Genomic DNA, 23,164 nt, shown 5'->3' on the forward strand with positions numbered 1-23,164 from the left:
CAGTCAAGGATCCTCTATATTTAATAGATCTGAGCTAAAATTGCCCATCTGTCTCAATCAGATATTTACCATGACCATGAGCTGGTACTACCTTGTGTCTGTGTCTCCCAGTATTTCCTCATCCTATGACAATGGGGCCTTTCCCAACTGTACTTGCTTAATTAGAGGAAATTACTTCAGTAACACCTGAAACAAAGACTTTTATTCTATCTTCCATCATTAATCCCAGAATAATAGCTCATCCTACACGGACATAATTAAAGAAATCCTCCTAAACTATTCTTTACATAACAAGGGATCACTCACCTTGACTTCTGAACCTGCCCAACTTGAAACACCCAATAAAGTTGAAAGATGTGGGGGGATCCTGCTGTTTAGGTACCCATTTGGTAGAGCACTTTGGTAGGCTTGAAAATTGCAGGTGTCCCCTACTTTTTGCAAGTTCAAGTTATGCCGCTTTGGTTTATGAAACACCTACATTAGTACAGGTATACCTCAGAAATATTGCAGGTTTAGTTCCAGACCATTGGAACAATGATAATACCACAATAGAGTGATTCAAGTGAGTTTTTTGGTTTTCCAATGTGTATAAAAGTTACGTTTACACAATATTATAGTCTATTAAGTGTGCAATAGTGTATCTGAAAAAGTACTTACCTTGATTAAATACTGCTAAAAATGCTAACCATTAATTAAAAAAATTAAACCCAAAGATATATATACCTTGTCATCAAAATCTACAAAAGAAAATACAGATGGACATAAAAATTTTAATGTAATATATTTTTGGAACAACACGGCATAGTTGGGGATAGAAAGGTATAATTCAAAGGAGGTAAAGCCAATGCAAACGTGCATTCAAGAAGGAGCATAAAGAAATGATTTAATGTTCCTAGGATCTGTTTCCACCTAACAAGTAACTGAGAAGGCAAAAGCCCTTGGTATACTGACGCAAGATATTTCAGTAATGAGGCTTAATCATTTGTTAATAAGTAGCTCATATTTTTGAAAATTTCATAATGTCATAATTTATTACTGTTGCTTTTGGAAGGATGGATTTCATGAGGCATCCAATTAAGAAATAAAATTTCCCACCTGGTAAGAAAAAGGCTAACTAATCATCTGAGCTTTCAGCAAGTTGTAATCACTAATTACAGATCACCACAACCAATATAATAATAATGGATAAATTTGCAGTGTTGTATAATTACCAAAAGGTGACTCAGACACGAAGTGAAAAAATGCTGTTGGAAAAATGGCGCTGATAAATTTGCCCGACACCGGATTGCCACAATCTTCAGTTTGTAAAAAACCGCAATACCCGCGACGAGCATTAAAGCCAAGCGCCCTAAAACTTGGTATGCCTGTAAATGTTTTCCCTAAGCGTAAGAAATCCGAAGAGCCTTTTCGCTTTAAAAAAAAAAAAAAAAAAAGGAAAAGAGCTTTCACTGTTCCGCCGCGGACTCCAGTGAAGGCAACACGTCTAGAAGGGAAAGTGGCACCACCCGGCTCCTTCCCTGGGAACTACACTCAGCATGAAGCCACCATAGATTTGAATTGTGTCTTTGAAGCTCTGTGCTTTTTTTCTCCATGTATTTTGTTCATATCTTAGCAAGATGTGTCCTACTGTATCAGAAAAGCCTAAGAGATTATTTTGGGGGTTTGGGACCACTCAAAAAATTTTTCCATAATAATTAATGATAATTGTTTCTTCCCTTTATTTACTTCAGCTTAGGAAAGATTTCATAAGACTTCTCCTTTTGGAAACAGGTGTTTTGGAACTTCTCCTTTCGGAAACAGGTGTTTTGGGGGAACCTGTAGTCTTATCAGCCATGCAAGTTGAGTATGGAGGAATACGGATGAACCGGAGAGTGAGTAGGATTGGCTCTATGTTTAAACGCCCGAGCTGCTCAGGAGCTTTTCCAGTACTTGTCAGAATAACCTCCATTAGCAGTATCCTGGTTGGGGCAAAGTTGTGACTAGTCTAAAAAGGGTCTCATCTTGTCAGACAAAGTAATTAAAATATCCCTATACTTAATCGGGTCAAGAAATTGAGTAAAACATGAGATATCTTTGTAGTGGTAGATCCAGACTCATTAAAGAGGTAAATTCATAACAGGGATGAGGAGTGGGAAGGTGGAGTTTGCAAGGCATGTTCCTGGAGAAGCCAGGCTTGGGTTTGGTTCCAGAAGTAACTCCAGCGAGAAAGGCTGGGTAACCTTAACGTTTCAATCCATTTCGTACTGGTACATCTTTACTCCCAACTTTTTCCAGGTGTCTTTGCAGCCTGCCTAAGCACCACCGACCTCCCTCCTCTTGCAGCTCCGCCCCAGCTCTGACACCTTCACTGCCCGCTCCTTCAACCACGCCCCCGGCTTCTGGACCGAAGTTCGGGCCAATACAGTTGCACCCCACGGGTCACAGGACCAGAGAGGCCAGCCAATGGGAGACCAACTGTAACCGCAAAGAGGAGATGTCTTTTAGTGGCATCTTTGGGCCAATAAGGAGCAATGATTCCGCGCCCACTGTGGGCGCGTAACAGAGGACGCGCGGCTTCCTGAAACACGTGACCAGCCCGCTGAAGCCGCCTAGCCCCACCTCCTGGTCTGGAGGTAACGCGATGGCCACGCTTCCAATGGCTCGCAGAACCTCTCGTCACGTGCAGTTTTTGTAGGCCCAGCGGCCTCCGGGAGGTCATGTGACAGTTGACGTTGCCGCGGCGCTCCCCAATGGGAAAAAAAGAGCTGCCTTGGCAGGACCAAGAATTGATTTGTGGCCACGAATAACAGCACGGCCGGGGCGGGGATAGCCTATCACGTGCTTGCGGGACGGAATCGGGCGGGGTGGGCCACTGGTTGCGGGGCGAGCTGGGCGCGAGGCGCGCAGGCGCCCTGGGGACCCGGTAGCGGCGGCGGCGGTGGCTGCGGAGACGGCAGCGGCGGAGAGAGCCGGATCCTTGGCCGAAGCAGGAGGCGGTGGCGGCGGCGGCCATGGCGGCAGACGGAGAGCGATCCCCGCTGCTCTCCGAGCCCATCGACGGTGGCGCCGGCGGCAACGGATTAGTGGGGCCGGGCGGGAGTGGGGCTGGGCCCGGGGGAGGCCTGACCCCTTCCGCACCACCTTACGGAGCCGGTAAACATGCCCCGCCCCAGGGTAAGCCGGGGCGGGTCCGAGGTGTTCCCGGGGGGTACTCTAGAGCAGAGGGAGGGGGCGGGGCCTGGGGCGGAGGCGGGGCCCCAGCGCCAGGTGCGGAGCAGTTGCACCTGTGACTGGGTGAAGCTGTCTTTTTCTTTCGCAATTGCTAAGGAGCTTGGGAAAGGAAGGGGCTTCTAGGGAAGCACGGATTATAAGAAGCCCGCCGAGCTAGGTCAGCAGGGTTGCGGACGAAAAAGAGTTCCTTGACCCTTTGGAGCATCAGTGAGGTGCCTGCAAGTGATGCCACCCTCCTTTTTACTTTCCCCTTCAGCATTTCCCCCGTTCCCTGAGGGACACCCCGCCGTGTTGCCTGGGGAGGACCCGCCCCCCTACTCCCCTCTGACCAGCCCGGACAGTGGGAGTGCCCCTATGATCACCTGCCGAGTCTGCCAGTCTCTCATCAACGTGGAAGGCAAGATGCATCAGCATGTAGTCAAATGCGGCGTCTGCAATGAAGCCACTGTGAGTTATACATATCTATGAAATGGGCCCTGTTTCCTAGATCCGCTTTCTGATCCCTCGATTCTAGACCCTGACCTTCAGGTGTTAGCCAAGTGCTAGTCATGAAACCCAGTTTCAGTTCCAGAAGTCTCACACTGTCAATTCCCCAGAAGCCACTCAACTGAAGATAATGTTTACCATCCTGTACCTTCATACCTGTCCTGGATACTTAAGCCTAGTTTTTATTTGTGAATCTCATGTTATAATTTCATCTGTCTGTCCTGGCTAAAATCTTATTTCTCTGATCTCTCCTCAGAAGGTGTTTTTGGAGGAAATGGAAGGGATTGGAATTAGAGGTTTGCTTACCGATATCCTCATTATTCTCTAGCCAATCAAGAATGCACCTCCAGGGAAAAAATATGTTCGTTGCCCCTGTAACTGTCTCCTTATCTGCAAAGTGACTTCCCAGCGGATTGCCTGCCCTCGGCCTTACTGGTAAGAGACATAAAGTGGAGAAGGGCATTAGTGGGAAAAATTGGAAAGCTGTAAAAAGGATGAATGTTTGCAGAGAACCTTGAGTTGAAAGAGCCTCATGTTTATTTAGAAAGAGGAAAATACTGCGGACTGTTGTATCTTTTAGAATATTATAGCCATCTTTCACATCTGACAATAAAAAGATTGGGGTGAAATGGTGTCTTATAGGAAATAGTCTAGTGAGCTGGGTGAATTATCATGAGATAAAAGAGAAATTAGAGATCTGAAGTTTAAATTGTGTTATTCCTCAAATCCCTGGGGATAGGGTTGGGGTGGTATAGGGTATAGTACACATACAGAGAAGTAGAGGAACTTAGGCCGGGAGTGGAGGGTGTGGAGGAGGGATAGTGTGGGGACCTTTAGGATTAAAAGTTATTTATTTATTTATTTATTTATTTATTTATTTTTATAAAGATTTTATTTATTTATTTGACAGACAGAGATCACAAGCAGGCAGATAGGCAGGCAGAGAGAGAGGGGGAAGCAGGCTCACTGCTGAGCAGAGAGCCCGATGCGGGACTCGATCCCAGGACCCTGGGATCATGACCTGAGCCGAAGGCAGAGGCTTAACCCTCTGAGCCACCCAGGTGCCCCGATTAAAAGTTATTTAAACGTAGTCATTTTCTTCTTTACAGCAAAAGAATCATCAACCTGGGGCCTGTGCATCCAGGACCTCTGAGTCCGGAACCACAACCTATGGGTGTCAGGGTTATCTGTGGACATTGCAAGAATACTTTCCTGGTGAGGAGGGATATTGGGAAGTCTTGGGAAGGAGGGGGAGAAACAGAAGTAATCATGAATGTATTTCTGAGTTATGATAATTAATCCTAAAAAGGCTTGTTCTGATTTCCCTTCTGTTCATTTCCTACCCTCCCCTGTACCAAGGCCTTCATCAGACATGGCCCTGCTTCTATTAATTGGTTCTCCCCTTTTTGTTCTCCATAGTGGACAGAATTCACAGACCGAACCTTGGCCCGTTGCCCTCACTGCAGGAAAGTGTAAGTGATTGGAGTGGCATTGTTGAGTGAGTAATTGTTGACATATGTGGGAAAATCTGCAGGGCCTTTGCAAACATCCATTTGTTTGCCTCCCCACAGGTCATCTATTGGGCGCAGATATCCACGAAAGAGATGTATCTGTTGCTTCTTGCTTGGCTTACTCTTGGCCGTCACTGCCACTGGCCTTGCTGTGAGTAATCTTGATCCAGCCCCTCTCAGTCTTCAGCCTCATCTCCATAGCCTAAGATTTGGGAAATGGCTACCTTAAAAACAGTGAAAGATTAACTGAGGGGGTTTTGTTTTAATGTGTAGGTGAACTGAACTTGAACGTAATTGATAATCTTCATTGTTACTGTAGGAGTAAAAATCAGCCATCTTCTTTATGCAGAAGATAGGGCAGTGGAGAATTGGGTTAAATTAGAGTTGTTGTAAGGAAACCTGGCTCACCTGTCAGAAAAACTGACAGATGTCTGGGATTGTATAACTTATGTACCTCCCTAGGGGAAGGGAGCAGAACAAGGCTAAGAAGGTCCCTGAAGATGGATACACATGGATAGGGAACCAGGGATTGAAACTCCCAGTCTGTTACTATGATTTCTAGAAAATGTTAAGAGATCAACAGTAACCCCATCTTCCTTCATCAGTTTGGCACATGGAAGCATGCACGGAGATATGGAGGCATCTATGCAGCCTGGGCATTTGTCATCCTGTTGGCTGTGCTGTGTTTGGGCCGGGCCCTCTATTGGGCCTGTATGAAGGTCAGCCACCCTGTCCAGAACTTCTCCTGAGCTTCATGACAACCCACAGACTGTGCCTGGCCCCTCCCTGGTGGGGACAGTGACACTACAAAGGGAACCGTGGTAAAAGGTTCCCTCGGCTTCTGTAAAGGGAGCCAAGCAGCTGCCTTCCTTTTCCCTGGGGAGAGGTAGGAAGGAACCAGGCCCTCACCTAGGTTTGGAGGGGTAGAGAAGACCACTGCTGGCCATCTGCTTTCCTCCAAGGGCTGCTGTGTTTAGGGTAAAATAGACAGAATGTTGCCCCTAAACCTGGGTCCCAGAAGAGGGTTCTTGCCTTGTCCTTCCTAATATGCTCCCTGAGAGCCATTCCTGTCCCTTAAACATTCCAGGGCAGGGTGGGGGTGGGTAGCCCTGGGGGTTCCCTCCCTCTTGTGCACCATTAGGACCTTGCTGCTGCTATTGCACTTCACCAGGGGCTGGCTCTGGCCTCAGTACCCTCAGTCTCCTCTCCCCCCATTCCGTGTCCTGGGGGGTGGGGTCAGCCGCTGCTCTGTACAGAACCACAGGAACTGATGTGTATATAACTATTTAATGTGGGGTATATTCCCCTAGTCCTGTATTTCCCTTAATTCCTCCTTCCAACCTTACCCCCTAGTTGGAGTATTTAACTGGGCTGGGTAGGGTTGCTCTGTCTTGGGGGAGGCTAGGGATTCATCCTGTGCTTGTAAATAAATACGGTCATGACTACCCTTTTCTAGTTGTTTATCTTTATATGTAAAAAATGAGGGGAATTTGTAGCCCCACGAAGGGGTAGAATACAAAGACAGCAAGGCTGAAACTATGGCTCTTTATTTTCATGTGGACAGTTCAAAGGAAGTCATCAGTAGCTTTTTTTAATGTAAAAAAATCCGGAGGTTTAAAGAAAAGCATCAGTAGTAGGCTGGTTAAAGGATTTGTATTGTTAGAAGGGAAATACAGTGCACATGTTTCTAGAGAGCAGTTTTTAAAGATGTTTTGGGGAGGTTAAGTTTTAAAGCTAAATTGGGGGGCTTATTTCCCAGGTTTAAAGTAATTTAGGGATGGTGTCACAGTGCTAAGTATAGGGTGATAGGACAGTGGTCACTACCCAGGGCCTTGGAACGGATCTTGCTGTCACACAATGCAGGTAACAGAGAGTGAGACAACAAAAAGTAATCAAGGCGCCAACCGACATTTTTGGATCGAGCATTCATCATATAGGTCCAAAAGGTATAGGCATAGGCCGTGTTGGGGTAGAGGTGCCGGAAACTGTCAGCCAGTGGCACGGCCTGTAGTAATTCCCCAAAGCCTTGACGCTCTTGTGGAGTGAAGCCAGCATTCTTTTTGTTTCCCTTGGGGTTGCGAAGGTCGATTTCTTCATGAGCCACATTGAGGTCCCCACATAGCACAAGGGGCTTGCGGGAAGCTAAACCCTTCAGGAATTTGCGAAAGGCTTCATCCCAGCGCTGCCGGTACTCCAAGCGTACCAGACCTCGGCCTGCATTAGGTACATAGGCTGTTACCAGCACAAATGCATCAAATTCAGCCACGATCACTCGGCCTTCCTGATCATGTTCCTCTTCACCTACAGAAATGATGAAACAAAATCAGCATAAATAAGTGTAAGAAGGGGCCTCTGGGTAGCTCAGTTGTTAAGCATCCGCTTTCCCGCTTTCAGCTCAGGTCATGATCTCAGCATCCTGGGACTGAGCCCCATGTTGGGCTCCCTGCTCAGCAGGAAGCCTGCTTCTCCCTCTCTCACTCCCCCTGCTTGTGTTCCCTCTATTGCTGTCAAATAAACAAAATCTTAAAAAAAAAAAAAAGGTGTAAGAAAAGGAAAAGCAATTCACATTAGGGGCTGGAGTAGGGTATTAGCCGTTGGATTGTAAGAGCTCAAGGATTAGGAATGAACAGGGTCTCACCAATGCCATAGGAGACTTTCAGGGGGCACTGGCGGGAAAGCAGGCCCACACCACTGTACCCCTCCTTGTCTGAAGGAGCTGACCAGTACTGATGGGATAGTCCAGGTAACTCTTGAAGTTCAACTGGTAGTTTGTTCTCTGAACATTTGGTCTCTTGGAGGCAGAGGATATCTGGGGCTTCTTCCTTTACCCACTGTGAGTGAAATGAAAAGTAGAAAAAGTACTATCAATTCAGACATTCACTGAAGACTCTGTGCCAAGTACTAGAACTACACTGCTTAGACACAATCACTATGCTTAAGAGTCTAATAAGAACATGGCACCTAGGTGGCTCAGTTAAACATCTGCCTTAAGCTCAGGTCATGATTTCAGGGTCCTGGGATGAGCCCAGGGTTGGGCTCCTTGCTCAGTGGCACGTCCGCTTCTCCCTCTCCATTTGCCCCCCCAACCCTTTGTGCACTCTAATAAAATATTTAAAGAAAAAGTCTAGTAAGTGTAACAGCTAAATTCTATAACTGGCAACTAAAAGAAAAAATGAGTATTACATGCAACGCTGAAGAGACGGTATTTCTTTCATAGGCAATGGATAGCCAAGTTAAGATTTTTAGGCATATTTTTAAAATTTAAACTCCAGGCCACAGGTGGGGCTCCAACTCACGACGCCCCCAAATCAACTAGCGAGGCACTCCTAAACCGTAATTTAAATGGAAGACCTACTGGAGATGAAGTGAAGCAAGTCCAAAAACAAGGTGCATGGCAAAGAGATGAAGCCATTAATTAAAACTATAGAAATGGAGTTGAAAAATTGGACAGTTCTCAAAAATACAGTAGTTCTATAACTTGGTGAAGCTCCTCTTTTTAACTTTCACCAAAAAAAAAAAAAAAATCTACACACAAAGGGAAAATAAAACTTACACGTTGGGACTAAAATGTTAAGGTGATTAAATCCCAAGATCGTTCAATACGAAAGACTGTCCCTTCCCCCTCCCTGAATTTCACTCACATCTAAACCTTTCTTCTTAATCCAGGCTCGAAGCCCATCCACATTCCAGGAGCAGATCTTGAGGGTGGCCGATTTACCATTGGGCGAGGTTTTCTGATCTGGGGGGTCCTCATACAAGACTGGCCCCTCTCCTGCCTCTTTTTCGTTTTTCTTTGCTCCCGCCTTACTTTTCTTGGCTTCTGGCTCTACAAAATAAGTAATACACTATGATAAAAAGCTGACAAAAGGCAACTTCGATCCGCTTTACTATAGACCCACTGAGAGTTGTTACGACTTTCTTACAATCTGCAAGAACACGCTGAGTACGTTCCCACTTCCCGTTCACTGAAGGAATCAGAAACCCCCACGGCAGCCTCTAGGGATATGGGGCTCATTTCGTTCTCTTACCAATCTTGGGTTCTTCCCCGTCTTCTACCACGGCTCCCTTTTTCCCACGCTTCGGCATCACTGTAACGAAAGCCTTTCTGAACCAGTACCACGTCGCCCACCGAAGCAGTATTTTTACCGTGTTCCCTGCAGACAGGAAGAGGTCGTGAAGTCAGCTAAGGTTTGGGAAAAGACTCCTCCCTGGGGCGCCCCCGCACTAGGTACCGCCTCTCAAACCAGATTATCTCTGAATCCTTTCCCCGCCTCCAGGCACCACAGGCCCTTCAGCCCCTCACCCACAAGACTAGATCATTTCAGGATGCCTTGTGCAGTCCTCGTGAGATCCGCCCTCCGGCCAATCGAGGGCCTTAATTCAGGGTTTTGATTTAGGCTTGCGGATCAGAGTCCGGGAAGCCCCTCTGCTCGGCAAACAAGACCAACCCAGTATCTGACCTGCTCCGACGCCAGCCTGGCTCCTCCTTACCCGAGCACAAAGAGTCTTGCACGCTGTGCCCCCACGTGGGTAAGGGGAATGGTCACGTGACCCGGGGAGCACCGCCTCAGGCAGAGGAGCGCGTGTGGCTGGTCGTCTGGGGCCATGTGACAGAGAGGCTCGGCCTTTCCCGCTCCCCGCCTCCAAGTCTCCCAGGGACTGAAGGCCCCAGCCTTTCATTCTTGGGCTGTTTATGGTGTGCCAGATGCACGACTCGTTCTACCGTCCCGACCGAAGGCTCCCCGTGCTGGGCAAGAGCGGGAAAAAAATCAGTGGAGGTGTCTGGGCTGGACCACGGGAGAGAAGTAAAGGAATGGCTAGGAATGCAAGGAGCAGATGCCGGCTCAGCGTCCCTGGCAGTTAGGAGGACAGATCCTTGAAGGGGCCTTGATGGGTCGCCGGGACGACGGGGGTGGGGCTGGCGCGGGCGTGCGAGCCTTGGAGCCCTTTGGGGCCCGTCTCGGTGCGCGTTTCTGCCTGGCACCTGGCGTTTTGAGTCTCCCTGCGCGCTCCGGAATCCGCGGTCCGGCGCGGCCTGGTGAGGGCCCTGCGGCTCCTGTGGTAGCCAGCCCTGCCGGCGTCTTCTCTCAGTCTCCGCCATGCCGGCGGTGCTAGGGTTTGAAGGCAGCGCGAACAAGATTGGCGTGGGAGTGGTCCGGGATGGCGCGGTGCTGGCGAATCCGCGGCGGACGTACGTCACGCCTCCGGGCACCGGTGCGTGTGGGGGGGGCGAGGGGGCGAGAGTTCGCCGCGCGCTCCTCGGCCCGGCCGCACCTTCCGTCTGAGCGCTGGCTAGCAAAGTAGGGCGTGGGGCGCATTGTCCGCTTGTAGAGGTTTTTGCTCCGAATCTCTGAGATTATGTGACAGAATGAACATGACAGGCTGATGGTTAGAAGAGTCACAGGCCCTTGGACCTGGATCTTCTGGGTTTCTTTTGCTTTTATTGAGTGCTTTTTATATACTAATCGTCAGCTGGGTGCTAGATACAAGAGCAGATATTAGGAACCGCTTTGGAGTTGGACCTAAGAACAAAACTTTGCAGTATGATGAACAGTATAATAGTGGCAATCAGAATTATCTAGAATGAGAAGGAGTGTAGAGACTTTCACCTTGGGTGTTAGACAGGAACAGTAATATACCTGTTCAGTATTTGGTTTGGGGCTTATGTTCCTGACTCTTTAAATGGAAATAATAATATCTGCATTATTGGGTCTTGAGAAATAAGTGAAACTACTAAACATGTTACAACTCATCTAACAAATGTTATTTCTAAGTTATTATGTTGTAATTTTTAAAAGATTTTATTTATGTGAGAGAGAGAAAGTGAGAGAGCATGAGAGGAGAGAAGGTCAGAAGGAGAAACAGACTTCCTGCAGAGTTGGGAGCCCTATGTGGGACTCGATTCCAGGACTCCAGGATCATGAACTGAGCCAAAGGCAGTTGCCTGAAGCCACCCAGGCGCCCCTCTTACATTGTATTTTATCCACCATCCCTTAAAACTCCTGCATATAAAGGAAAAGGCGACTGACTTGCATATACCTGCAAAGCCTCCCTGAAACGATGATGTTGTGATGGGTTACTTGTTAGAAAATACATATCTTGTGTTTAGTCATCACTCCTTTAGGCATTTTGGCACCAGGATTACAGAGGTAAATAGCCAGTGCTTTACGATGCTCATGGTTAAACTAGGGAAACTACAAATAATTATAATGCTCTAATTGTTATATGTCTAATGTGGTATGTAGAGTATAAAGATGTGATTGTGCATGGGGTTTGTGGGGCCACAGAGAAGATCACCAAAGGGTGAAGTGAAAAGTAGCTTTCACTTGAATTGAGTCCTAAAGGCTGAGTAGGAGTTGGGTATGAAGAAGTGCATTTCTGGAGAGCTGGTCAGCCTAGCTGAACAGGCTAGAAAGAGTGTATCTGAAAACCTGGAAGACAAGATGCTTGAGGAAAGTGAAAGGGACTCTTCCTACACTGTGTAAATGTTAAAAACAAAACAAAACAAAAAACCAGTCAGTTGTTTTGCCAGTAAAATGGGTTTATTTAGGAATAGTAGAGAATTGCAATTTGGATCAGGGAATCTATAGCAAAACCATAGGCAAGTCTACCTGCCTTTGCTGTAGAAAAACCCTGTGATCTCTGACCTGTGTCCATCTCCTAGGATTCCTTCCGGGTGATACTGCTAGGCATCACCAAGCTGTTATCCTGGACCTGCTACAGGAGGCACTGACAGAGGCTGGATTAACCTCCCAGGATATTGATTGCATTGCCTACACCAAAGGTATAGCTGGGATAGTGGTTGACAATGGAAGAATATACCTGGAGCCTGGCTAGGTTAGAATAGCCCGCTGCTCCCCTTTCCTACCACCACTACCCCTACCTCACCTCTTGCATCCCTTACTTTCCCCAGCTCTGTTTTTCCCAGTATCCATAGGATTCTAACTCCCATTTCTGTCCCCCTAGGCCCTGGCATGGGTGCCCCACTGGTTTCTGTGGCTGTTGTGGCCCGCACTGTGGCCCAGCTGTGGAATAAGCCATTGCTGGGCGTGAACCACTGTATAGGCCACATTGAGATGGGCCGCCTTATCACCGGAGCCACCAGCCCAACTGTGCTGTATGTCAGTGGAGGAAACACACAGGTATTTGGAGTACTCTATCGTTCCCTCGTAATTTCTAAGGCACTGTGCCAGCAACTTTCATGTACTCAGTGTGGCACCTGCGAGAACAAAGCTAGACTCATCTGAACCTAAAATGTTATGCACTAGAAAACCCACAAGAAAGTTTGCAGTATTGCAGATTTGGACAGGATGATCACGATATTGGATGGCACTTATTTATTTAAAAGATTGTATTCATTTATTAGAGAGACGGAGAGAGAGCATGAGCAGGGGAGAGGGGGAAGCGGACGACTTCCCCCTGAACAGGTTGCTCAGTGTGGGGCTTGATCCAAGGACCTTGGGATCATGACCTGAGTGGAAAGCAGAAGCTTTAGTGACTGAGACACCCAGGCGCCCCTTACATGGTTTTTATATATGTGGTTATAAAGATAAGAAATTTCCAATTTAGAAAAAAAAGAATAGTAAATAGTGAAGCCTTCAAAGTAATGAAAGGATTCTTTCTTTTGTTAATCTGAAGCTTATTTTTTCTCTATATCTTAGCAATTAAAACTAAGGGGCACTATGTGATTTGTTTCTTCACAATAATTTCATGTTTTGTTTTACTTTACTGGTAGTAAATAGAAGTTGTTAAGAGTGTGAAAACAGAAATAATTTAAAAAACATTTTATAAGTGGTAGAAGGCATTTTAAGTTTATAGGTGAAGCCAGAGTTGTTTGGAGTACCACGCAAGACCCTTTTCGGTTGTGATTGGAGAACTCTAGTCTTTCTTTCCCATGGAACACCTGACAGGGTTATTTTGAGAAAAAGTGATCATCCCCAGCTAATGAAAGGCTTAAAACTTTATTTTGTGACATAGTTATTTAGGATGAAGCACATATTCCTATAAAAATGATGTGGGAACTTTTATAGGTAGAGGACATATAGCTGGCAGGGGCCTGAAGGATGGCATACAAAATTAGGGACTTGGGGTATGCACAGTAGCAATGGAGGCTTGCAAGAGTTACTGAAGAGAAGCAGTGATGGTTTTCTCTTCTTCCCTCTTGAAATGTGTTAAGGTGGGAAAACAGGGAGATGATTGGGTAGGGGAGTAGACAACAGAAGTAGAAAGGCAGAATTTTTTTCTCCCCTTTCCCTTTTGTGGCCAGCCTTTTAACAGCAGATTACAATCTCTATCAGAATGGAAGGAAATCCTTAGCAGCATCAGAAAGGGAAAGGACTTCTTATGGTCTTAAGGAGACACTGAATGTCAGAAATATACGTGTCAGTGGGTGGTAAATATTCTCTGGTAGAAGCTGGTCATATGTGAAGAATGAACATAAGTTGTTTGCCATGCTGAGTTGGGTGTGTTATTAGTGTGATCCGGTATAGGATTTTTGGAGGTTTTCTTTTTTCTTTTTTTTTTTTTTTTTTTTTTTTTTTTTTTTTTTCTTTTTTTTTTTTTTTTCTTCTTTTTTTTTCTTTTTTTTTTTTTTTTTTTTTCTTTTTTTTTTTTCTTTTTTTTCTTTTTTTTCTTTTTCCTTTTTTTCTTTTTTTTTTTTTTCATTTTTTTTCTTTTTTTTTTCTTTTTCTTTTTTTTTTTTTTCTTTTTTCTTTTCTTTTTTTTTTTTTTTTTTCTTTTTTTTTTTCTTTTTTTTTTTCCTTTTTTTTTTTTTTTTTTTTTTTTTTCTTTTTTTTTTCAAGGCTTTTGGAGGTTTTCAACTCTGCCTTTTGTGTTGTTTCCAAATAACACTGCCCTGGTAGAATAGTCTAGAAGGACTCTGGTTCCATGCCTCCAAGCCTGAAAGCCTGCTTAGTCCATACTGTCAAGACTGCCTTTAAAGGCTATATTGGGAACCTCCAAGCTAGAGAAATGTATTTGAAATGAGAATTGCTTCTACCCTGACCTAGGGTGCCTTCTGTAGATTAGGAACCTGCTCTGGGAATCCTCAAGGTACATATAAACTTCTGAGATAAGAGCTATGAGAAAGTACCTATTCAGGGTTTGGGTGAGTTCTTTTGTTCCATTTTTACTGGAAGCTGCAGCGGCCATGTTGATCCTCTGCTATGTTCTTCCCCAAAGCCAAATACTCCTCTTTACAGACTTGAGGTTTCATGGACATCCTCATCACCCTTAGGTGATTGCATATTCAGAACATCGTTACCGCATCTTTGGGGAAACCATCGATATTGCTGTGGGTAATTGTCTGGATCGTTTTGCTCGAGTGCTGAAGGTAAGCCACTGGGGCTAGAGAAAACATAAGGTATGGATAAATTTCTGGGGAGCCATGGAAATGGAAGTAGGAAATAGTGAATTAGTTTCTTATGCTTTCTGAATATCTGATTCCTTCCTCTTTTACCTTCTGCTAGATTTCCAATGACCCCAGTCCAGGCTACAATATTGAACAGATGGCAAAGCGGTAAGGGAACATAAGAGGGAGAAGGCTGACTGGTGGGTCTTCCGGGATTTCCCTCTACATACAGTAAGGAGGTTTGGGAGCACTTTGGAGGTTGAGCAGCCAGCTGACTAAAGCCTTCATGCCTCATACGCTCACTCCCACACAGAGGCAAGAAGCTAGTTGAGCTGCCATATACTGTGAAGGGGATGGACGTTTCATTCTCGGGGATACTGTCTTTCATTGAGGTGAGTGTGGGACAGGTGAAGAGAGAGCACTGCCATGCTTTTTAATGAGGCGTATCTGTTTTGCTCACCATTGTATTTCCTGTCTGTATTAATGATGCTGACTAAATTCATTAAGCAAATATTTATTAAACATCTGTGTGCCAGGCACTGTTCCAGGCAGTAGCAGTACAGCATAGAGCAAAATAAAAATTTCTTTGTACTTGGCACTTACTTGTCTTGGGGGGTGGTAGTGACAAAGAAACAAGTGGGGGTAGAAGATAATAACACAATAAAAAGGGTCAGATAATGATAAGCATTAGGGAGAAAGTTAAGCCGAGTAAGGGGTTGGGAGGGAAGGGGGTGCCAGGGCAGACATTTGTGATTGAATTCCGAATAAATGCTGCCCATTCCATAGCTCAGTGCCAGTGAAAAGCAAAGTGCGGTGTAGACATGCTGGTAAGTGGAATTGTAGTGAGACACAGTGATCCTCCAGGCACACTAATTTTTGCTCTCACGTCATCCCTAAACCTTTATTTATTTATTTTCTTTAATTATAGGATGTAGCCCAGCGGATGCTGGCCACAGGCGAGTGTACTCCTGAGGATTTATGTTTCTCTCTGCAGGTAATGGGATAAAATGCCGGGAGAGAAAGTTGGGTCTGGAGGAGCTTTTACGTAGTAGAACAGAACCAGGATCCCCTCTGTTGTTCTCACTTTATCTGTCCCCCACAGGAAACCGTGTTTGCAATGCTGGTAGAGATCACAGAGCGAGCCATGGCACATTGTGGCTCCCAGGAGGCCCTCATCGTGGGAGGTGTGGGGTGTATGTATCATTAAACTGTGCGCCTCTTTCCTGGTTCTTGGACATTAGTGTCTTCCTCCTGCTAGTCTAAATCTCTTAAGGGTTTGAGAAAATTAGAAGTTTCTGCTTCCTAGCTTGTCCCCAAACCCCTACTTCATAATTGTAAGTAAACACACATGAGGTGTACAGCTTGACCATGCAGAAAGGGCTGCCTAACCCCTACCTCCTCACAGGTAATTTGAGGCTACAGGAAATGATGGAGACAATGTGCCAGGAACGTGGAGCCCGGCTTTTTGCCACAGATGAGAGGTAAAGGCCCTTTCCCTTTCTTGATTTTTTCTTTTTTTCCTCCAATTACTATGATTCTTCACCCTTGAATCCCAAATTTCATGTCTTTGTTCTTCCTAGATTCTGCATTGACAATGGAGCCATGATTGCCCAGGCTGGCTGGGAGATGTTTCGGGCAGGACACAGGACCCCCCTTAGTGATTCTGGGATCACGCAGAGGTGTGTATCCTCCTTGCAGGGGTAGATAGAATTATATGGGAGGTAGGCAAAAATCAGCAGGGAAGAGGGTCCAGAATCATGAGGGTAGAGAAGAATGGAAGCTTCTAAGGGATAGCTGTCCACCAGGTTTTCTTTTCTTTTTTTTTTTTTTTTCACAGGTATCGGACAGATGAAGTAGAAGTGACTTGGAGGGACTAACAAGGTTAACAGGATCAGAGTAGGTAGTGCCTAAGTGGAGCCTACGGGAACTTGGGCCTTAATCTCTGTCCTGACCTGAGTGTCCTGGCAAGGCTATGGACTCCTGTCTCCCATCGTTTGAACCTCAGGTTGACTCAGCAATAAACTGTTTTTGGTTTTGTATGTTTTTGGTGATTGGCTTGTGTTAATCAAGAATGACACAGGGTTGGCACTGGATAAATTCTTGTTGGTGGGGGAATGGGTAGGGAGGTAAGGGTCAGAGCAGAGCCTTGGCCGACTCTTCAGGGCTGCTGCTTTGAAGTTAAAATGGAAGTTAAAAAAATTTAAAATGAAGTTAAAAAAATTTTTTTTAATATATATATATATATTTTTTAAAGATTTCATTTATTTGTTTGACAGAGAGAGATCACAAGTTAGTAGAGAAGTAGGCAGAGAGAGAGGAGGAAGCAGGCTCGCTGCTGAGCGGAGAGCCCGATGTGGGCCTCGATCCCAGGACCCTGAGACCATGAACCTGAGCTGAAGGCAGAGGCTTAACTCACTGAGCCACCCAGGCGCCCTGGAGGGGGCCATCTTAGGTGCTCTTCTAACATCCTCTTAATAATAATAGTATCATTACTAATACTATTTTAGTGTCCTGCTTCATGCCAACTGCTTTGTGTTTGTCATCTCATTTAAATTCTTTGAGGTAGGTTCTTAGGACTTGCCTTAAAATACCCGGGAGCCAGGTCTCATTTTGTACTAATTTGTAACTAAAGAGCAAAACTGTTCTCCATGCACTTATTCCTACATACTCCACACACTTCCAGGGGCAGGCCTGTAGGGGTGCCCTGGATCCCTCCCTCCCTGCCCCAGCTGCCAGAACTAATGTCATCGTGGGCTTTATCTTGTTTGTTAGTCACCATGAGAAGTCGCAAACTACCAAGGCACCTTCAGCTCTGCACTCTAATAACCATTACTTTCCACGCCTTTTTTTGTTTCTCCTGAAATCCTTTTGTGCTCTTTGGAACTAATAGCTGGTTATTCGTAAAATTTCCTATATCCTCAAGCTCTCTTCTGAAAGTTCTCTTTACATTCCTGCTCAGAGCCCCAGTTTCTCCTGAGGACTCTGCTTCTCTTACCGCCTCTAGTGGTACTGTTTTCTCTCCCCCACATCCTTTGTACCACTGACACTGGAGGTGGTGGTGGGGGTGTCCTCATTTTTCCTCATTCTGTGTTGTCTGTTCCCTCTCATCCCTACCACACCTTACCTTTGAAACACATGTCATTTATTAGACTAGACCATGCCACAGCCGCTCCTGTTAAATCTTGATTTTAGGTGTGCCTGGGTGGCTCAGTTCGTTAAGCATGTGCCTTCAGCTCAGGTTATGATCCCAGGGTCCTGGGATGGAGTCCCGAGGTGGGCTCCCTGCTCAGCGGGAAGTCTGCTTCTCCCCCTTCTTCTGTCCCTCCCCATTACTCGTGCTCTCCCTCTCTCTCAAATAAATACATAAAATCTTTAAAAAAAAAAAAACCCAGATCTCAATTTTAGTACCTATGTGGATCATCCTTCTAATGCTCTGGTCTCAGCTCTGTGCTGCTCCCATGATCTGTCCCCCTGCCCCTCCTGTAGCCACTCATTCCCTTGGTCCTAGTCTAGACCTATAGCCCCACCATATCTCAATCTCAGACATCCCTCCTGTCTTTCCAGATCATTTCCTTTGGTGCACTGAGTCTAACAATTCACCTCTTTACTAGGCCCTGCAATCTTTTGATTTTCCTTTCCACTGACCTCATCCCCTGTGTGTCTTCATTCCCCTCCTGCTGAACTCCAGTTATGAGCACTTCACTACCAATGCCCTCACCTCTCTTGCCCTTCTTGCTTTTGTCACACTTCAACTCTTCACATACTTGATTCCTAGAGCCATGCAGCTGAAAGGGCTAGCGAAAAACAGCCAAGCTAACTCGTCTTGCTTTAAATGCATCGTCCCGAAACTTAGGCCACCTCACAGTATACCCTAGTCCTTTCACTTGCCTTCTTTCCAGTAACCATTTTATACCTTCTAGCCCCTCAAATCTGTGTCTCCCCTGATTTTCACTCTTTGGCTCCTATTTTAGTGAGAAGATAGAAACTATCAGAACATTCATGAGCTCCCACCACTACATCCAACCACCTTACAGTATTTGTTCCAGTGTACTCTGCTTTCCCTTCTGTTCCTGTATTAGCAGTATACTGTTAATACCTGTTACTGTAGGGGCGCCTGGGTGGCTCAGTGGGTTAAAGCCTCTGCCTTCGGCTAAAGTCATGATCCCAGGGGCCTGGGATCGAGCCCCACATCGGGCTCCCTGCTCGGCGGTGAGCCTGCTTCTCCTCTCTTTTCTCTGCCTGCCTCTGCCTACTTGTGATCTCTGTCTGTCAAATAAATAAAATCTTTTTTTTTTTTTTTTTTTTTTTTTTTGTTAGAGAGAGAGAGAAATACAGAGCGCAAGCACAGGCAGACAGAGTGGCAGGCTAGAGGCAGAGGGAGAAGCAGGCTCCCTGCCGAGCAAGGAGCCCAATGTGAGACTCGATCCCAAGACGCTGGGATCATGACCTGAGCCGAAGGCAGCCGCTTAACCAACTGAGCCACCCAGGCGTCCCACAAATAAATAAAATCTTTAAAAAAAAAAAAAATACTTGTTACTATATACTCAGTTGGGATTGATTTTGCTCCCCAGAGGACATTGGTTGTCACAACTGGGAGACAGGGCTACTGGGTAGAGACCAGGGATGCTGCAAAATACCCTGCAATGTACAGAACAGCTCCTCACACAAAGAATTCTCTAGGCTAAAATGTCATTGAGAATCCATGCTGAAACAAACTGTCCATGCTCCTGTCCAACTACTTTGATGGTCCATCCCATCCTCTAGCCTTTCAGGACATCTCTCAGTTCTCTCTCATTTTCTGTAGAGTCTGTATTTCCCTTTCTTCCTAGATCTTCCTCTCAGCACACAGTTATGCTTTCATTTTCCTCATCTGAAAACACATGATTGCCTCTTGCACCCATTTTCCCCTTTCAGTTGCTTCCCATTTTTCTGCTCCATTTTATAGCAAAACATCTTAAAAAGTTGTTTCCAGTTCCTCGCAACCAACTCCCTATGAAGAAGTCCACTCCACCAAGGCTGTCTTTTTGTTTGTTTTTGTTTTTTTTATAAGATCGTATTTATTTGCAAGGGACGGGGAGAGAGAGGGAGCACAAGCACACACGTGTGTGCTTGAGTTGGGGGAGGGGCAGAGGGAGAAGGAGAAGCAAACTCCCTGCTGAGCAGGGGCTTTATCCCAGGAACCCGAGATCATGACCTGAGCCAACCAGGCGTCCCCAGGCTGTTCTTATGATGGTTCTTATGATGGTCACCAGTGACTTCACATAGCTAACTTTAATGGCCTATTCAGCTTCATCCCATGTAGGCTATCAGCAGCTTTTGACACTCCCTCCCAAGTAAAGAAAAAGTAAAGAAAAAGCATTTTCTTTACTTGGCTTTAGGACACATTCTCTGGTTTGCCTCCTAGCTTACTGACTGCTCTTTGTTTGTCTCCTTTGATGGTTTCTCCTCATTTTCACAAGCTAGTAACTCTAGGGTTCAGTCCTTGGACTGCTTCTGTACACACATACCTTCAGTGATTTTGTCCAGTCTTCTACATTAAAACTATTTCAATGTGGGTGACTCCCAATTTTTTAGCCCCAACCTGAACTTCTGTTCTGAATATTTAGCTGCCAATTGGCATTTCAACTTGGATGCCTGATATCTCAAATTTAACATCCACAAAACTAAACTTATTTTCCTCCCCATCTTCTTGCTGCTGACTTCAACAACCCCATCCTTCTAGTTCATATCAAAGTGCCCTGGTGTTACTTGGCACCTGTTTTTCATCTCCTCCAGTTCATCAAATCACACTGACTTTACGTTCAGAATATATCCAGAATCCTGTTTCTTCTTACTTCCATTGCTCCCACCGTAGACCAAGCCAGAATTCTCTGTCTCTGATGTGGCAGTAGCTGGTGTATCTGTCCACTTAAACTCCATTTTCAACACAGCAGCCACAGTGAATGGTATTAACATAAAAGCCAGATTATGTTACTCTGCTGCTCAAAACCCTCTGTGTCTTGCTGTATTGCAGTAAAAGCTAGAGTCCTTCAAAGGTCTGTTACACCTTCCAGATCTGCCCTGCATCTCCCCACTTACTTCTTTGACCTCATTTCCTGCTATTCACCTTGATCATTCTGTTCCAGCAATAGTGGCCTTTTTGTTTTTCCTTAAACAATGAAGATCTGCCAGCCCCTCAAGGGTCTTCATTCTTTTTTTTTTTTTAATTAACTATAGTGTATTACTTGCCCCAGGGGTACAGGTCTGTGAACCATCAGGCTTACACATTTCACAGCACTCACCACAGCACATACCCTCCCCAGTGTCCCTCACCCAACCACCCTCTCCATACCACCCTCCCCACCCCCAGCCAACCCTCAGTTTGTTCTGTGAGTCTTGTATAGTTTGTCTCCCTCCTGATCCCATCTTGTTTCATTTTTTCCTTCTCTACCCCCAAACCCCGCACTTTGCCTCTCAAATTCCTCATATCAGGGAGATCATAAGATAATTGTCTTAACCCACCCACCTGGGTGGCTCAGTGGGTTAAAGCCTCTGCCTTTGACTCAGGTCATGATCCCAGGGTCCTGGGATTGAGCCCAGGGAACCTGCTTCCTCCTCTCCCTGCCTGCCTCTCTGCCTACTTGTGATCTCTGTCTGCCAAATAAATAAATAAAATCTTAAAAAAAAAAAGTTGTTTAAAAAAAAGATAATTGTCTTTGATTGATTTATTTTGCTCAACATAATACCATCTAGTTCATCCACATTGTTGCAAATGGTAAGATTTCATTTCTTTTGATGGCTACATAGTATTCCATTGTGTATATATATAACATCTTCTTTATCCATTCATCTGTTGATGGACATATAGGTTTTTTCTATAGTTTGGCTATTGTGGACATTGCTATTATAAATGTTCAGGTGCACGTGCCCTCAGGGTCTTCATTCTTGTTGCTCCCTCTGCTCAAGAACTCTTCCTCAGCTAGAGCTTGTTCCATTAGTCTCATAATCTTTAAGTCTTTGCTCTATGTTTTTTCTTTCTTTAGTGAGGACTTTCTGACAGTCCTACTTAAAATTACACTCCTCCAGCACTTTTTAGCCCCCTTCCTGTTTTATTTCTCTTCATAGCACTTATCACCTTCTAATCTAATAGGTTTTTTAAAAAAAGATTTTATTTATTTATTTGACAGACATCACAAGTAGGCAGAGAGGTGGGCAGAGAGAGGGAAGCAGGCTCCCCACTGAGCAGAAAGTCGGATGTGGGGCTCAATCCCAGGACCCTGAGACCATGACCTGAGCCTAAGGCAGAAGCTTAACCCACTGAGCCTCCTAGGCATCCCTCACCTAATAGTTTTATTTGTGTTTGTTGTTTGACTCCTCTTGTTAGAATAGGAACTCCATGAGATGAAGGATTTTTATCTTGTTTTATTCATTGCCGTGTAATCTCCCAGTACTTAGAATAGGGTGGACATTCAGTTAGCATTTGCTGAATGAATGAGTAAGTTGCTGTGGAGGTAAACCAGAGATAATCAAAGACTATCAAGTAAGACTTGGGCCAAAAGATAAAACAAATTGGGATTATATGCACTTGGGAAAAGAGTAAGTTACTGGTTGCGTACTAAGTAGAAAGTGCTGATAAACACTTTTTTCATTGACAAGGAGCGGCCCATAAATGGTTTGAAAATACACTGAGACATGGACATTTATAATCAGAAATTTGGGGGTAGAAGACAGAGTGTTTGGGATAGAGGTAGAAAGGTAAATTCTTCTCCATGAATATATTTGAGGACAAGAATGATCACTGCCTCTCTAGGCTTGGGGAGTTAATTTGGTAAATGGGAATCAAGCATATTATTTTGTATTAGCCTCGGGTATTGTAAGTTTTTATTAATATTGTGGGATGGAATGGATCTCGGAGGGGGACCTTTTTTAGCCCCATAGACCCAGCTGGTTCTGCTTAGTAGGAGACTTCTTTAGGGAGCTTGGGCTCTTGGCTGAGGCTTCTTAAGATAGCCTCACAGTTTGTAAAACCAGAGACTAAAATCATGGCTCCTTGAGTCCCGAATTGTGGACTTCTCCTAGCTTAGTCTCTCCCAAGTCTCCTAGTGGCAGTACAGGGTCAGTGTCTGCTGCTGATTTCCACAAGTGAAGACACTGGGGGATTGTCAGGCCCCTGGACAGCATCCAACTGAGTCATATATAGGTCCCCAGAGCAGGCTGACTAAAGGATCAGAAGGTAGGCTCCTGTTACAGAAGGCAGTGTGAGAAAGGGAACCTGTTTCTCAGCTCACCTAGCCTTGAGACTAGCTCTGCCCTGGAGTATTTGCTCTGTGGTTTGGAGTTTCGCCAAACTCATGACTATGAGGGCGGCATCCTGGAAATGTTGTTGCAGGACTTCATGAAGATACATGCCACTCAGACTACACAATTAGGAAGAAAGCAGAGGACAGGTGAGCACCATGGTCAGTTCCTACTCTCAGACAGTTTCCCTATTTGCTGGCCCTGTTCCTGTATACCTACTTTGATTCACCTGTAAGTCCTGCTCAGAGGTGTGGCCTGAAGGAACAGGAATATTGAAAGAAGTACGTTTCAGTTTCCCCCTTTAGTGGTTCTTTTGCTTCTGCTTCTCTGG

The 23,164-nt window shown here is 45.4% G+C and overlaps 3 protein-coding genes across 7 annotated transcripts; 2 read left to right on the forward strand and 1 right to left on the reverse strand.

Annotated features, from left to right (window-relative positions):
• The first annotated feature begins 2,285 nt into the window (after window positions 1-2,285).
• PIP4P1 (phosphatidylinositol-4,5-bisphosphate 4-phosphatase 1) lies at window positions 2,286-6,652 on the forward strand. Of its 2 annotated transcripts, none has more exons than XM_004781454.3 (7): window positions 2,286-3,153; window positions 3,467-3,657; window positions 4,025-4,131; window positions 4,806-4,911; window positions 5,116-5,168; window positions 5,268-5,358; window positions 5,813-6,652. In XM_004781454.3, exons 1-7 carry the CDS (start codon window positions 2,991-2,993, stop codon window positions 5,954-5,956), a joined length of 855 nt encoding a protein of 284 aa, XP_004781511.1. In that variant the 5' UTR covers window positions 2,286-2,990; the 3' UTR covers window positions 5,957-6,652. The 2 variants fall into 2 exon arrangements, with proteins under 2 accessions (XP_004781511.1, XP_004781512.1); XM_004781455.3 differs by having other exon boundaries at window positions 2,289-3,132.
• Window positions 6,653-6,738: 86 nt separating this feature from the next.
• APEX1 (apurinic/apyrimidinic endodeoxyribonuclease 1) lies at window positions 6,739-9,821 on the reverse strand. Of its 3 annotated transcripts, none has more exons than XM_045067536.1 (5): window positions 9,668-9,821; window positions 9,236-9,361; window positions 8,849-9,033; window positions 7,846-8,038; window positions 6,739-7,508 (listed from the first exon to the last, which is right to left on the reverse strand). In XM_045067536.1, the coding sequence occupies exons 2-5, from the start codon at window positions 9,291-9,293 to the stop codon at window positions 6,991-6,993; spliced, it is 954 nt and encodes a 317-aa protein (XP_044923471.1). In that variant the 5' UTR covers window positions 9,294-9,361; window positions 9,668-9,821; the 3' UTR covers window positions 6,739-6,990. The 3 variants fall into 3 exon arrangements, with proteins under 3 accessions (XP_044923471.1, XP_044923473.1, XP_044923472.1); XM_045067538.1 differs by having other exon boundaries at window positions 9,699-9,765; XM_045067537.1 differs by lacking the exon at window positions 9,668-9,821 and adding an exon at window positions 9,511-9,660.
• Window positions 9,822-9,878: 57 nt separating this feature from the next.
• Window positions 9,879-16,595, forward strand: LOC101693126 (O-sialoglycoprotein endopeptidase). 2 transcript variants are annotated; one of them, XM_045067539.1, is made up of 11 exons: window positions 9,879-10,398; window positions 11,872-11,991; window positions 12,174-12,349; window positions 14,443-14,538; window positions 14,675-14,724; window positions 14,870-14,948; window positions 15,485-15,550; window positions 15,659-15,749; window positions 15,962-16,037; window positions 16,137-16,235; window positions 16,394-16,595. In XM_045067539.1, the coding sequence occupies exons 1-11, from the start codon at window positions 10,368-10,370 to the stop codon at window positions 16,431-16,433; spliced, it is 924 nt and encodes a 307-aa protein (XP_044923474.1). In that variant the 5' UTR covers window positions 9,879-10,367; the 3' UTR covers window positions 16,434-16,595. The 2 variants fall into 2 exon arrangements, with proteins under 2 accessions (XP_044923474.1, XP_004781513.1); XM_004781456.3 differs by having other exon boundaries at window positions 9,880-10,421.
• Window positions 16,596-23,164: the final 6,569 nt, after the last annotated feature.

This window comes from Mustela putorius, unplaced genomic scaffold (assembly GCF_011764305.1).
Source record: "Mustela putorius furo isolate JIRA1106 unplaced genomic scaffold, ASM1176430v1.1 tig00003896_pilon_pilon_pilon, whole genome shotgun sequence".
In the NCBI taxonomy this organism is placed as follows: Eukaryota; Metazoa; Chordata; class Mammalia; order Carnivora; family Mustelidae; genus Mustela; species Mustela putorius.